General features: G+C 35.5%; 1 protein-coding gene across 1 annotated transcript in view; it reads left to right on the plus strand.

The window, feature by feature from the left end:
- Positions 1 to 3,195, plus strand: part of LOC124633565 (guanylate cyclase 32E) — a 133,774-nt gene extending 130,579 nt beyond the window's left edge. Inside the window, exons 19-22 of the mRNA XM_047168844.1 lie at positions 256 to 415; positions 1,465 to 1,667; positions 2,801 to 2,876; positions 2,981 to 3,195. Of these exons, the coding sequence (XP_047024800.1) occupies positions 256 to 415; positions 1,465 to 1,667; positions 2,801 to 2,876; positions 2,981 to 3,195 (654 nt within the window). The remainder of the gene's footprint in view (positions 1 to 255; positions 416 to 1,464; positions 1,668 to 2,800; positions 2,877 to 2,980) is intronic.
- The last annotated feature ends 11,671 nt before the right edge of the window (positions 3,196 to 14,866 follow it).

A 14,866-nucleotide genomic window follows, 5' to 3' on the forward strand; every position in this document is an offset into this window, starting at 1 on the left:
ACATACCCATGTGATATGTCATAATTAAAGTCGTACTTCTATTATTTAATGTGAATATTCGTGGGTTTGGATGTTTGTTCCTCAGTCACGCTTAGTCAGCAGAACAAAATTAACCAAAAGCACTCAATTTTAATATAATTGCAACCTTACTAAAACATAGGATACTTTTTATTCGGCGCCCAGAATAAATTTCCAAAAAACACTGTTTAAATTGTGGCTGCTTGCTGGTTTATCATACTTAATGTATTACCCCAGGTGGAGACAATAGGCGACGCATACATGGTGGTCGGAGGTCTACCAGAGAGGTGTTCCCGACATGCTGCAGAAGTGGCCTCTTTAGCCCTGCATGTGCTGGACTCCGTGCCCAAGATCAGGTCAAGACATATGCCCGCTGCAAGACTGCATATTAGAATAGGTAAGTTTTTGTAATCCTCACTGGATAGACCATGAAGAACACAATGACAAGCGGAGGTGCCATAATGGAAATTTCCTAAGAAAGTAGCGCCTTCTTTGGACCCGACCAGTTTCTAAGACTAAAAATCGTTCGTTATTGTTCGTTAGTTCCCAGTTTTGACCTAGAAGAAATCGCCTGACCTACCTGCATAATGGCATCTTCGTTTATGTTTCCTTACTCCATAGGATAGACGTTTTAATGAAGACCTGATACAGGTCTAACTAGCAACACAGCCTTGAAAACAGAACACTTAAATAGGCATTGATTTACTCTTCAACTAATTGAAAAGGTACTCCTTAGATATCGATGTCTAGACCCTTTTAAGACCCCAATCAAGGACTGGAGTTGACTTGAATTACTTAAGTTATACTACGTTTTGTGAATTTGAATCTCGTATGAGTCAATTAATATTATTAACAGTAGTTACGTTGAAGTTCTGATAGGAGCGGAAAATTTTAATGTAAATGGTTTTCTCGATATCTTATCTAATGTTTCACGGTAAAGTTAAAGCATATTTCGAGAATTTAATTGAGAGAACTTTCGGGAAGAACTTTTACTTCGAAGTATATTAATAGCGTGAACGAATGATAAGATCACGCCTCGTCTCTGATGTTAACTTAAAAAAAAAAAACATTTTGTACCTATTTGAAATTCCTGTTCCACTTACCACAATCACTTTAAGTAATTGTACCTGCACATGGAAAAGCTTTTCCTGTAGAAGCAGCTTTTTCACTAATTTAATTAAGCGACATCTTCAGCAGTCGTTACGTGTAGTCAGAAGCCAGAAAGTCTGACAACCCATCTTATCAAAGAGTATTGGGTTGACGGGTAACTGGGTTGAGGTCAGATGGGGCAGTCGCTCCTTTTAAAACACTGGTACTCAGCTCTATCCTGTTAGACTGGATGCCAACCCCAACATAGTTGGGAAAAGGCTGTTCGAATGGTGAACTTAGCTATGACACTGCGACATTTTGTATCTCAAAATCTTAAATCACCATATCCTTTCTCAGGAATTCATAGCGGCCAGTGTGCAGCTGGGGTAGTAGGTGTCAAGATGCCAAGATACTGTCTCTTTGGAGACACGGTAAACACTGCAGCGAGGATGGAGTCCAGTGGTGAACCTCAACGCATCCACATCAGCCATGATACGTATCTCCTGCTCAAACAACATGGCGGATACCATTTTAAGGAACGAGGGATTGTTAATATCAAGGTAAGGATATACCATAGATGTAATATACTTAAAACAAGATTGCGCACTCTCAAAATATATATTTACGAAAATGAACTCTATTCCAACGCAATAAGGTACTAAATTGGTTGCATAATACACAGAGGCAATTCCGAGCCGAGATGGATAGTTAGAACGGAGGCCGTTTGTCTCTTTCTAACACCTTGCCACCATAAAAAAATGTTGAAATGTTGTGATCAACAGTTTTGTTTTCCCAAAAAAACAATTAATTATATTTTTATCTTATTTTAACAATTGTAAGTCAACAAATTAATAACAATCGCATTAATCTATTCGTATTTATTCTTAAAACATAAACAACATAAATTTTTATTTTGCTTTTTTTATTTTCTAGCGGTAACCCTGAACATTCTTGGCGCGTAATCAGCATTTAAAATTATGTTGATATTTTTTTGTATTAAATCAATTTAAACTATTAAAATGGTGAACAAGTGTTGCTTTTATACTTGTGAAAGTGAATCCTATGGTGGTTGCAATATATCGTTCTACAGATAAGCTTATAATAACATTTTCGTAAATCAAACATGAATTCTTGTAATGAGTCAAAAAATGGGTGATGGATTTTAAAACTGTTGTACTATTATTACAGCTTCCCAAAAAATGTAGAAAGGCTATATAAATGGCTCAGCAGTCTATATGTGAACCAAAAATACAAAAAAATCAGTCTGCACTTCAAATCTTCCTGTTTTTATTACTGCTAATTCCCGCTAATTATTAAAAGGCTATATTAGTATTTTAAGGTCACAAACTGCGTAAGTTAAAACTTCAATACCAATCTGTGTTTAATAATCTTAGCAAACTCGGATTGGTCTCACATAGCTTAATCTCATCGTCTATATACTACGTCTATAATAGGGTATTAGAAAGGGACAGACGGCCTCCGTACTTACTGTTTCACTCGGCTCATTTTTTGGTTAAAAGTGCGCAGTCCTGTTTATCATATTATGTCTATGGGATATACCCACCATGGTCTTTAAATCTTGAATCTTAAAATTCACTGACGAAGGATACCGAACAAAAAAATTGACAATGAAATAGTTGATACTTGTTTGGAATTCTGTGATTTATCTATGATGGTTTGTCTTTCTGTTTAGGGCAAAGGAGAAATGCGAACGTGGTGGCTGGTAGGTGAAGACCACGAAAGAAGAAAAAACACAATGAGTAGATTCCGTAAGTAGTCGTATTTTAATGTTTGAAAATCAGCAATAGATTTTTGATAGATACAGGCCTTCATATTTTCAATACACTCCTAAACAAAGATTTCCTTTCACCAGAACCTGGTCTACTCCGAAACATGAACGAAGAGAGCGAAGACTTATGGGGCCTGAACAGGTCAATCCTCAACATTAGGGATCGCGCCCGCCTGTCCTGCGGCGGCCTCGCGGGGCCCGGCTCTGCCCTCTCCTCCCCCGGGCCCCCAGCCTGCGATTGCTTCATCCCCAACCGTGACCACCACTCGGCCCCCGTAGTCCTATTCTGCGACGAATGACGTTAACAAACCTCCCTGCAATATTTCTGGCTGAAAAACGATTGTGATGTTGATATCCCGAATGAGGTGAAGATCGATTGTGAAGACTATGTGGAAGATAGGTTTAATGATTGGATGATGGTGTACCAGTGTGGACGGAGTTTGGTGGAAGATGATGTCGCCACACGAGCCAGAAAGTTGGCGGCTTTGAGGAGACTGTACTGCGTAGATTATGACTGTGGTACTTGGTTGTAAGTAATTGTTATTTTGAGTTGTGGAGTTGGTGTTGAACCACATGAAGCGTTTACGTCACTTACAAGTGTCAGTTCGCTCAATGTGGCTCTGACACGTAATGTAAGAAGAAGCGATGTATCTCGGATACATCGGCTGTCATAGATATGAAGCTTAAATGTGAACCTCTAGTATAAGACAATAGTTTACATAAACAACAAAGTTTGTTAAAAACAATTGTATGCATTTTTCAAGCCGATTCGTAATTGGTTCAGCGATTGTGCATCAATTTTAGTGATCCTTTCAGAACACGATTTCGTGATCCTTCCCTTTAAAGTTTCGTTTTAAATAGTAAGTAAGTATTTTAACAGTCTAGTCTTAAAATTAAGTTCCTTTCATGCTTATTTAATAACTTCTTTTTTGGTTTTCCTACTTTTATTTAAGGCACTTATATAGGTAATGATGTATTTTAAATTGTTTCAGTTGGAGTAAGTATACATTTATATCTTATTTTTAAGATTGGCTAAATTAAGCGGTTGGCAATTACTATTAAAATTATGAGACTATGCTTCAAGACTTTTTTAAAGATTATACCATAAGACCTAATTAATTATCAGTATTTATGGAAAATTAAAATGAATAGCTAAAAATAAATAAAAAATATAATTATACAGTAAAGTAAAAATACGATGAAAATACCTTTACATTACAATAAAATGAAAATTGAAACCCCAGATATTTAAATGTGCTAATTATACCTAATTGTTAGATATTAAGTAAATTGCTAATTATCAGGTAACTGTCCTTTCGCTGATATATCTCAGTACTTATAGTTATAAGTTTACACTTAAAGTAGATGTAGATAGGTCCAAAATAAAAACAATTATTTATACTTACTTATGAAATAAAAACATTCCACAACGTGTTTGAAAAGTTGTGTTAGCAGGTAAAAATATAGCCTACTGATTTCATGTACCTAACAGAAAATCTATTAAAAACCATAGGTACGTAAAGTAAGTAGGTTTCTTTCTCAGGACGCGAGCAAAAACTGAAAGCGGGTATTGAAATCAATTTTACTTAACGAAGTACTTATCCAATTTCTATACTAACTGTGGGAATCCGTGTCTTAGCATAATTCCAGTGAACCTATTTTTAAACGAACTTATTCTTCAGCTGAAAGAATAGAAAGGTAGTTTTATTCTTAAATACCTAATCCTATTTACTTTAGTTACTTAGTTGGTTTACGGGGAAAAATGATTGATTCGGGTTTAAGGAAAAAATATACTTACTGGAAAGTTTTCGAGACCAAAGAGAATGAATAGGCTGTATTATAAGAATTTTCTTAGTTTAGTGAAAAATTATTTGAAGCTAAGTTTAGGCTGCGGCTTAGTTTTTGGTCCAAATGTTAAACTAGATAAAATTACTTTAAATAACTTTCAAGAATGTCGTGGTTTAAACTTAGTTTTAATAAATTGATTTTTAAATTAAATGTTACTGTTATATAAAAGCAGGTTGATAATCGAATCTTGAATTTGGTTTTCGTATCTTGTTTAAAATTATTAGACTAGTTGAGATATTGTTGATGTTTGCGGCCAGTTTCTTCATCAAAAGTTAAAGTTAAAGTAATGTCTAAAGTAAAAGTTACAGTCAAATTCGTTTTTTCAAGGCTAAAGTGACAGCAAAACGAATAGAAAAATTGAATTTAACCGTTACTTTTACTTTAGACATTACTTTAGCCATAACTTTAACTTTTGATGAAGAAACTGGCCGTAAGATATATTTGGTAAACCGAAGGAGAAATAATGTGTGGAAAACCAATTCATTGAATTGATTTAGTCAATATCAAAATCATACTTACCTACGCGTATTTCAATGATCTCATTAAGATAATTATTATTATTTACCATTGAATTATATGTATATTCATGACGAAAAGTCTGGTATAATTTAATAATTGTTCAACATAATTATATTAGAAAATAAATGGACTAAATGTGATAGAAAATTAGGAAGGTAATAACTTATACGAAATTGAGAATGACTGAAAGGATAAGAAAGTAGGTACTTGTATATACCTATGTATATTAATTTTAGTTAGTATCTAAATTATATTGTTTTGATATAATAAAAAAATATTGGAACAATTTTTGTAACGGACCTAATTATTGTAACTAGGCCTAAGACCATGACTTATAAGCATTATTAAGACGGACCCTTTGCCATAGAGTCTTTCTGACCGCATGCGGGGCCCGCATGCTTATATAAATATTGTAATTCTACTCTGCGTGTATGTTTTTAAAGTCAGTACTACGATTTTCCTACATTTAAAGGTTAAAAGTATTAATAAGATATGTGGACTCCCAAAGCAAGCTTCACCAATTAATTGTGTTCTATTTAGAGCTACCCGCACGCGGTCCCCGCAAACGGACTTATACAAACAAAGGTCCCTTAGCTTTAAGTCAAATGTGTGTTTATGTGTTATGTGTGTGATTTTGACCAATTATAGTGTGTCATGTCAATGTATGTGTGTACTTATATTGCGTGTTTTATACCAAACCCCTGCCAAGATGTGATGTTTATCAAAATCGATTGGTAAATAAATATTGACTTTGTGAAGAACAGTATATGAAATACGTATCGGTATATTTTAATTTATTCTGTACGTGAATTCTGCGCAGTTCGACTAATCTTTTGTTTATGTAATATATTAATAAGTACCTATCATGATAACGAATTCAAAATTAAACTTATTTTAATATCTATTTTTAGCCCAAGACGCCGAAACAGGGGGTTAAGTTTGACCGCTGTATGTCTGTAGGTATCTGGTATCTGTCTGTCGCTCTTGAACCGATTTGGATATGTTTTTTTTTAGGTGAAAGCTTGTAATCTATTTTCCTACTTTTACTTCAGGGTACCACTTCGGTATTTAACCTATTAAGATATTTCTGGAGACTTCACGGTACTCCGAATGCAGACAGTCCACTTACCTATCTAAAAGTAGGGGTACCTACCTACTTAATTCTCAGTAGGTACCTGTAAATAAAATCTAGAGACCTATTTTCCTACTTCAAAAGATTTCTCTTCACGTAATACGTAGACTGTACGTGACACAAGTTTCTCAAGGTTCCTTTATTATTCCATTAGCATAATTTGGTTACAGCAAACAAATAGGTGAGTTTGCTCAGCTTTGAGATTAACTTAATATCAAACAAAGTATCTAAACTAATATTATAAAGCTGAAGACTTTGTTGGTTGGTCTGAATAACACTCATTGAGTTAACGTGGTCATAAACGTTCAATCCTTCTCTGTGTGAGAAGACCCAGCAGTGGGATGATAAAAAGGCTGATCATGACTGGTCCGATTTCTCTCCTATATATAGATATATTATATCCTATTATATAGCCCATTTATCAAGGGATGCTGAAGATCTACTTTTCCAGAACAGCATTCTTTCTTTTCCCCTCCCTAGTCACACCTGATCGCATACAATGATGGACAATCAAAGTAAATGATCTCCCATTTCGTAGGCATTGACGTGTAAAGGAAAGTTTGGAAGCCAATTTTCTCGAATAAATTAAGGTAGGTACTTAGGTAGTTAGTTCTCGAATAAATTAAGGTAGGTACTTAGTAGTAGGGGTTTCAGGGTTTTACTTAGAAAATATTTACTACCAATCAATTTCGATAAACAGTATTTTTCCTGTTTAAAAAACTGCCCAAGCTTGATCCCATATTTAAAAATAATTAACGGTAAGAACTTAAATACATAAATGTATTTCAATTTAAATAATACCGAAGATTTGTTGACGAATGCTTTATTTATATTAATTAAGTATAAATAAATGTACATGTGTAGGTAATTAACGGAATATTGCTGTTGACTGTTGATATAATAAAAACTTTTTAATAAAATCTAAAGAGTATTTGTTTTTTTTTCCTCTCTTGTCTCTGCTTTATATAAATAGGTGGTTTAATGAATTGTTTGAACAAATAAGTAAGTTAAAGACATCATTATTTAACATTTTTTTTTCTTAAGAAAATGACGAAATAATTTAGCTTGAGCTAATATTTTCATTATTCCACGAACATTTTATTTGATGTCTACGTCTGTAACCTAGAGTTTATGATACGCTTGGAATAAGTTTTGTCACCCGAAACTTGTAACCTTAAAGACATTTTCGTAACCTCAGGCCTTATTGCTAGGTAGGTCCTTCGGTTACTATCCAAAATTAATTCACACTTGAATGTGCTTAACAAAAGTGGTCTACCGTTTGTCTAAATATTTGGTTTAGTGTCTGAGACAGAGAAAACGTAAACATAATATATAGAGACGTAGGTATTATCTAACTACCTATAGGTAGGCAGGTACCTATTCTTATAGATATTGCTCTCACCTTTAATTATATCATGTGTAGGTATACCTTTCTATCATGACTAAATAAGGATTAATTTTGTTTAATGCCAGCTATTTCCCTGGTCCGTGCAATTCCACCTGTGTTCTTTCTGGAGCCCTTTGTGTACCAGGACCTCGGTACTTAACTCTTCCGAATAATCCCGCAGTCCGGGCAGAAGCTAACTCTAACCTAACGCAATCCCTACCTGCTTTAAAAACATTGTTGTTTGTTATTTGACCTCTAAAGGGCGTCGCTATGACTCCTATAAGATTAATTATGACATTCACGCTACAATAAACACGGTAGATAAAGTTCAAAGTTACTTGAAGATGTGCCTAACGAAAGCTTTGAAGTCTGAATTATAATTTAGAAGGATAAATTAACGTGGCTTAGAAACAGCCGCATAGCACAGATAATAAATATGTAGATAGTTAGGTTCTACCAAAGCCTAGCCTAAGATGGGAGCTAGAGCCACCTACGTTGCTTTCCTTCAATTTCAATTTACCGAGAGTACATAAGGGGAGTACATAAGAGAGTACATTATGTACACACTTTTGAACTCTCTTACGTACACCCTTATGTGCTCTCCTATATATTCACTTGTGTAGGTACTCTCTTATGTACCCTAATATACCTACTCCCTTATGCACGCTTTTATGTACTCCTCTTATGTACTCTCTTATGATCTCCCTTATGTACTCTCTTATGTACTCTCTTATGATCTCCCTTATGTACTCACTTATGTACTCTCTTATGATCTCCCTTATGTTCTCACTTATGTACTCTCTTATGTACTCCTCTTATATACTCTCTTATGTACTCTCTTATGATCTCCCTTATGTACTCACTTATGTACTCTCTTATGTACTCTCTTATGATCTCCCTTATGTCCTCACTTATGTACTCTCTTATGTACTCCTCTTATGTACTCACATATGTACTCTCTTATCTCCCTTATGAACTCTCTTATATACTCACTTATGTACTCCTCTTATGTACTCACTTATGTACTCTCTTATCATCTCCCTTATGCACTCTCTTATGTACTCCTCTTATGCACTCCTCTTATGTACTCTCTTATGATCTCCCTTATGTACTCTCTTATGATCTCCCTTATGTACTCACTTATATACTCTCTTATGCACTCTCTTATATACTCTCTTATGCACTCACTTATGTACTCTCTTATGTACTCCTCTTATGTACTCTCTTATGTACTCTCTTATGATCTCCCTTATGTACTCTATTATGTACTCCTCATATGTACTCTCTTATGTACTCCCTTATGATCTCCCTTATGTACTCTCTTATGATCTCTCTTATGTACTCTCTTATGATCTCTCTTATGTACTCTCTGATGATCTCCATTATGTACCCTCTTATGTACTCACTTATGTACTCTCTTATCATCTCCCTTATGCACTCTCTTATGTACTCCTCTTATGCACTCCTCTTATGTACTCTCTTATGATCTCCCTTATGTACTCTCTTATGATCTCCCTTATGTACTCACTTATATACTCTCTTATGCACTCTCTTATATACTCTCTTATTCACTCACTTATGTACTCTCTTATGTACTCTCTTATGTACTCTCTTATGATCTCCCTTATGTACTCTCTTATGTACTCCTCATATGTACTCTCTTATGTACTCCCTTATGATCTCCCTTATGTACTCTCTTATGATCTCTCTTATGTACTCTCTTATGATCTCTCTTATGTACTCTCTTATGTACTCTCTGATGATCTCCATTATGTACCCTCTTATGTACTCCTCTTATGTACTCTCTTATGTACTCTCTTATGTACTCCTCTTATGTACCCTCTTATGATCTCCCTTATGTACTCTCTTATGATCTCTCTTATATAATCTCTTATGTACTCTCTTATGATCTCCCTTATGTACTCTCTTATGATCTCCCTTATGCTCTCACTTATGTACTCTCTTATGTACTCACTTATGTACTCCTCTTATGTACTCTCTTATGTACTCCTCTTATGTACTCTCTTATGTACTCTCTTATGATCTCTCTTATGTACCCTCTTATGTACTCTTATGCACTCACTTATGTACACCTCTTATGTACTCTCTTATGATCTCCCTTATGTACTCACTTATATACTCTCTTATGCACTCCCTTATGTACTCTCTTATGATCTCCCTTATGTACTCTCTTATGATCTCCCTTATGTATTCACTTATATACTCTCTTATGCACTCTCTTATTTACTCTCTTATGCACTCACTTATGTACTCTCTTATGTACTCCTCTTATGCACTCCTCTTATGCACTCTCTTATGATCTCCCTTATGTACTCTGTTATGATCTCTCTTATGTACTCTCTTATGATCTCCCTTATGTACTCTCTTATGATCTCCCTTATGTACTCACTTATATACTCTCTTATGCACTCTCTTATGTACTCTCTTATGTACTCCTCTTATGCACTCCTCATATGCACTCTCTTATGATCTCCCTTATGTACTCTCTTATGTACTCTCTTATGATCTCCATTATGTACCCTCTTATGTACTCCTCTTATGTACTCTCTTATGTACTCCTCTTATGTACTCTCTGATGTACTCTCTTATGTACTCTCTTATGATCTCCCTTATGTACTCTCTTATGATCTCCCTTATGTACTCTCTTATGATCTCCCTTATGTACTCCCTTATATACTCTCTTATGCACTCTCTTATGTACTCTCTTGTGCACTCACTTATGTACTCTCTTATGTACTCCTCTTATGCACTCCTCTTATGCACTCTCTTATGATCTCCCTTATGTACTCTCTTATGTACTCTCTTATGATCTCCATTATGTACCCTCTTATGTACTCCTCTTATGTACTCTCTTATGTACTCCTCTTATGTACTCTCTGATGTACTCTCTTATGTACTCTCTTATGATCTCCCTTATGTACTCTCTTATGATCTCCCTTATGTACTCTCTTATGATCTCCCTTATGTACTCCCTTATATACTCTCTTATGCACTCTCTTATGTACTCTCTTGTGCACTCACTTATGTACTCTCTTATGTACTCTTTTATGATCTCCCTTATGTACTCACTTATGTACTCTCTTATGATCTCCCTTATGTACTCTCTTATGTACTCTCTTATGATCTCCCTTATGTACTCTTATGATCTCCCTTATGTACTCTCTTATGATCTCCCTTATGTACTCCCTTATATACTCTCTTATGCACTCTCTTATGTACTCTCTTGTGCACTCACTTATGTACTCTCTTATGATCTAACTTATGTACTCTCTTATGTACTCACTTATGTACTCTCTTATGATATCCCTTATGAACTCTCTCATGTACTCCTCTTATGTACTCTCTTATGCACTCTCTTATGTACTCTCTTATGTACTCTCTTATGATCTCCCTTATGTACTCCTTCTGTGCTCCTCTTATCTACTCACTTATGTACTCTCTTATCATCTCCCTTATGAACTCTCTTATGATCTCTTATGTACTCTCTTATGATCTCTCTTATGTACTCTCTTATGTACTCTCTGATGATCTCCATTATGTACCCTCTTATGTACTCCTCTTATGTACTCACTTATGTACTCTCTTATCATCTCCCTTATGCACTCTCTTATGTACTCCTCTTATGCACTCCTCTTATGTACTCTCTTATGATCTCCCTTATGTACTCTCTTATGATCTCCCTTATGTACTCACTTATATACTCTCTTATGCACTCTCTTATATACTCTCTTATGCACTCACTTATGTACTCTCTTATGTACTCCTCTTATGTACTCTCTTATGTACTCTCTTATGATCTCCCTTATGTACTCTCTTATGTACTCCTCATATGTACTCTCTTATGTACTCCCTTATGATCTCCCTTATGTACTCTCTTATGATCTCTCTTATGTACTCTCTTATGATCTCTCTTATGTACTCTCTTATGTACTCTCTGATGATCTCCATTATGTACCCTCTTATGTACTCCTCTTATGTACTCTCTTATGTACTCTCTTATGTACTCCTCTTATGTACCCTCTTATGATCTCCCTTATGTACTCTCTTATGATCTCTCTTATATACTCTCTTATGTACTCTCTTATGATCTCCCTTATGTACTCTCTTATGATCTCCCTTATGCTCTCACTTATGTACTCTCATATGATCTCCCTTATGTACTCTTTTATGATCTCCCTTATGTACTCACTTATGTACTCTCTTATGATCTCCCTTATGTACTCTCTTATGTACTCTCTTATGATCTCCCTTATGTACTCTCTTATGATCTCCCTTATGTACTCCCTTATATACTCTCTTATGCACTCTCTTATGTACTCTCTTGTGCACTCACTTATGTACTCTCTTATGATCTCCCTTATGAACTCTCTCATGTACTCCTCTTATGTACTCTCTTATGCACTCTCTTATGTACTCTCTTATGTACTCTCTTATGTACTCTCTTATGATCTCCCTTATGTACTCCTTCTGTGCTCCTCTTATCTTCTCACTTATGTACTCTCTTATCATCTCCCTTATGAACTCTCTTATGATCTCTCTTATGTACTCTCTTATGATCTCTCTTATGTACTCTCTTATGTACTCTCTGATGATCTCCATTATGTACCCTCTTATGTACTCCTCTTATGTACTCACTTATGTACTCTCTTATCATCTCCCTTATGCACTCTCTTATGTACTCCTCTTATGCACTCCTCTTATGTACTCTCTTATGATCTCCCTTATGTACTCTCTTATGATCTCCCTTATGTACTCACTTATATACTCTCTTATGCACTCTCTTATATACTCTCTTATGCACTCACTTATGTACTCTCTTATGTACTCCTCTTATGTACTCTCTTATGTACTCTCTTATGATCTCCCTTATGTACTCTCTTATGTACTCCTCATATGTACTCTCTTATGTACTCCCTTATGATCTCCCTTATGTACTCTCTTATGATCTCTCTTATGTACTCTCTTATGATCTCTCTTATGTACTCTCTTATGTACTCTCTGATGATCTCCATTATGTACCCTCTTATGTACTCCTCTTATGTACTCTCTTATGTACTCCTCTTATGTACCCTCTTATGATCTCCCTTATGTACTCTCTTATGATCTCTCTTATGTACTCTCTTATGATCTCCCTTATGTACTCTCTTATGATCTCCCTTATGCTCTCACTTATGTACTCTCTTATGTACTCACTTATGTACTCCTCTTATGTACTCCTCTTATGTACTCTCTTATGTACTCCTCTTATGTACTCTCTTATGTACTCTCTTATGATCTCTCTTATGTACCCTCTTATGTACTCTTATGCACTCACTTATGTACACCTCTTATGTACTCTCTTATGATCTCCCTTATGCACTCACTTATGTACTCTCTCATGATCTCCCTTATGTACTCACTTATATACTCTCTTATGCACTCCCTTATGTACTCTCTTATGATCTCCCTTATGTACTCTCTTATGATCTCCCTTATGTACTCTCTTATGATCTCCCTTATGTACTCTCTTATGATCTCCCTTATGTACTCCCTTATATACTCTCTTATGCACTCTCTTATGTACTCTCTTGTGCACTCACTTATGTACTCTCTTATGTACTCCTCTTATGCACTCCTCTTATGCACTCTCTTATGATCTCCCTTATGTACTCTCTTATGTACTCTCTTATGATCTCCATTATGTACCCTCTTATGTACTCCTCTTATGTACTCTCTTATGTACTCCTCTTATGTACTCTCTGATGTACTCTCTTATGATCTCCCTTATGTACTCTCTTATGATCTCCCTTATGTACTCTCTTATGATCTCCCTTATGTACTCCCTTATATACTCTCTTATGCACTCTCTTATGTACTCTCTTGTGCACTCACTTATGTACTCTCTTATGTACTCTTTTATGATCTCCCTTATGTACTCACTTATGTACTCTCTTATGATCTCCCTTATGTACTCTCTTATGTACTCTCTTATGATCTCCCTTATGTACTCTCTTATGATCTCCCTTATGTACTCTCTTATGATCTCCCTTATGTACTCCCTTATATACTCTCTTATGCACTCTCTTATGTACTCTCTTGTGCACTCACTTATGTACTCTCTTATGATCTAACTTATGTACTCTCTTATGTACTCACTTATGTACTCTCTTATGAACTCTCTCATGTACTCCTCTTATGTACTCTCTTATGCACTCTCTTATGTACTCTCTTATGTACTCTCTTATGTACTCTCTTATGATCTCCCTTATGTACTCCTTCTGTGCTCCTCTTATCTACTCACTTATGTACTCTCTTATCATCTCCCTTATGAACTCTCTTATGTACTCCTCTTATGTACTCTCTTATTATCTCCCTTATGTACTCACTTATATACTCTCTTATGTACTCTCTTATGCACTCACTTATGTACTCTCTTATGCACTCCTCTTATGTACTCTCTTAAGATCTCCCTTATGTACTCTCTTATACACTCTCTTATGTACTCCTCTTATGTACTCTCTTATGATCTCCCTTACGTACTCTCTTATGATCTCCCTTATGTACTCCTCTTATGTACTCTCTTATGATCTCCCTTATGTACTCTCTTATGTACTCCTCTTATGTACTCTCTTATGTACTCTCTTATGATCTCACTTATGTAGTCTCTTATGATCTCTCCTATGTATTCCTCTTATGTACTCTCTTATGGTGTGTACTTTCATAAGAAAGTACATAATACATATAATGCTGATTGAAGGCAGGCAAATTTAATTTAATGCATAATGTCTGTAACATAAACTTGGGGACATTTTGGAAGGTGTTTGAAAAAAAAAATTCAATTAGAATATAAATGTAGAACCTAAAAGGTAAGTCATTTATGGGTAACGTGGCTACACAGATAAAAAAAATAAAAGACCTGAGACTGGAATAAGGCCAGCCTGCATTCTCGAAGGAACTAAGTCAAGGAACTTATTGTTAAGCCTTTTGATCGTCCCACTGCTGGGCACAGGCCTCCTCTCACACGGAGAAGGATTGAGCGTTCATCACCACGCTTGCTCAATGCAGGTTGGTGATTACAGACTTT

The sequence above is a fragment of the Helicoverpa zea genome, chromosome 9 (genome assembly GCF_022581195.2).
Source record: "Helicoverpa zea isolate HzStark_Cry1AcR chromosome 9, ilHelZeax1.1, whole genome shotgun sequence".
In the NCBI taxonomy this organism is placed as follows: Eukaryota; Metazoa; Arthropoda; class Insecta; order Lepidoptera; family Noctuidae; genus Helicoverpa; species Helicoverpa zea.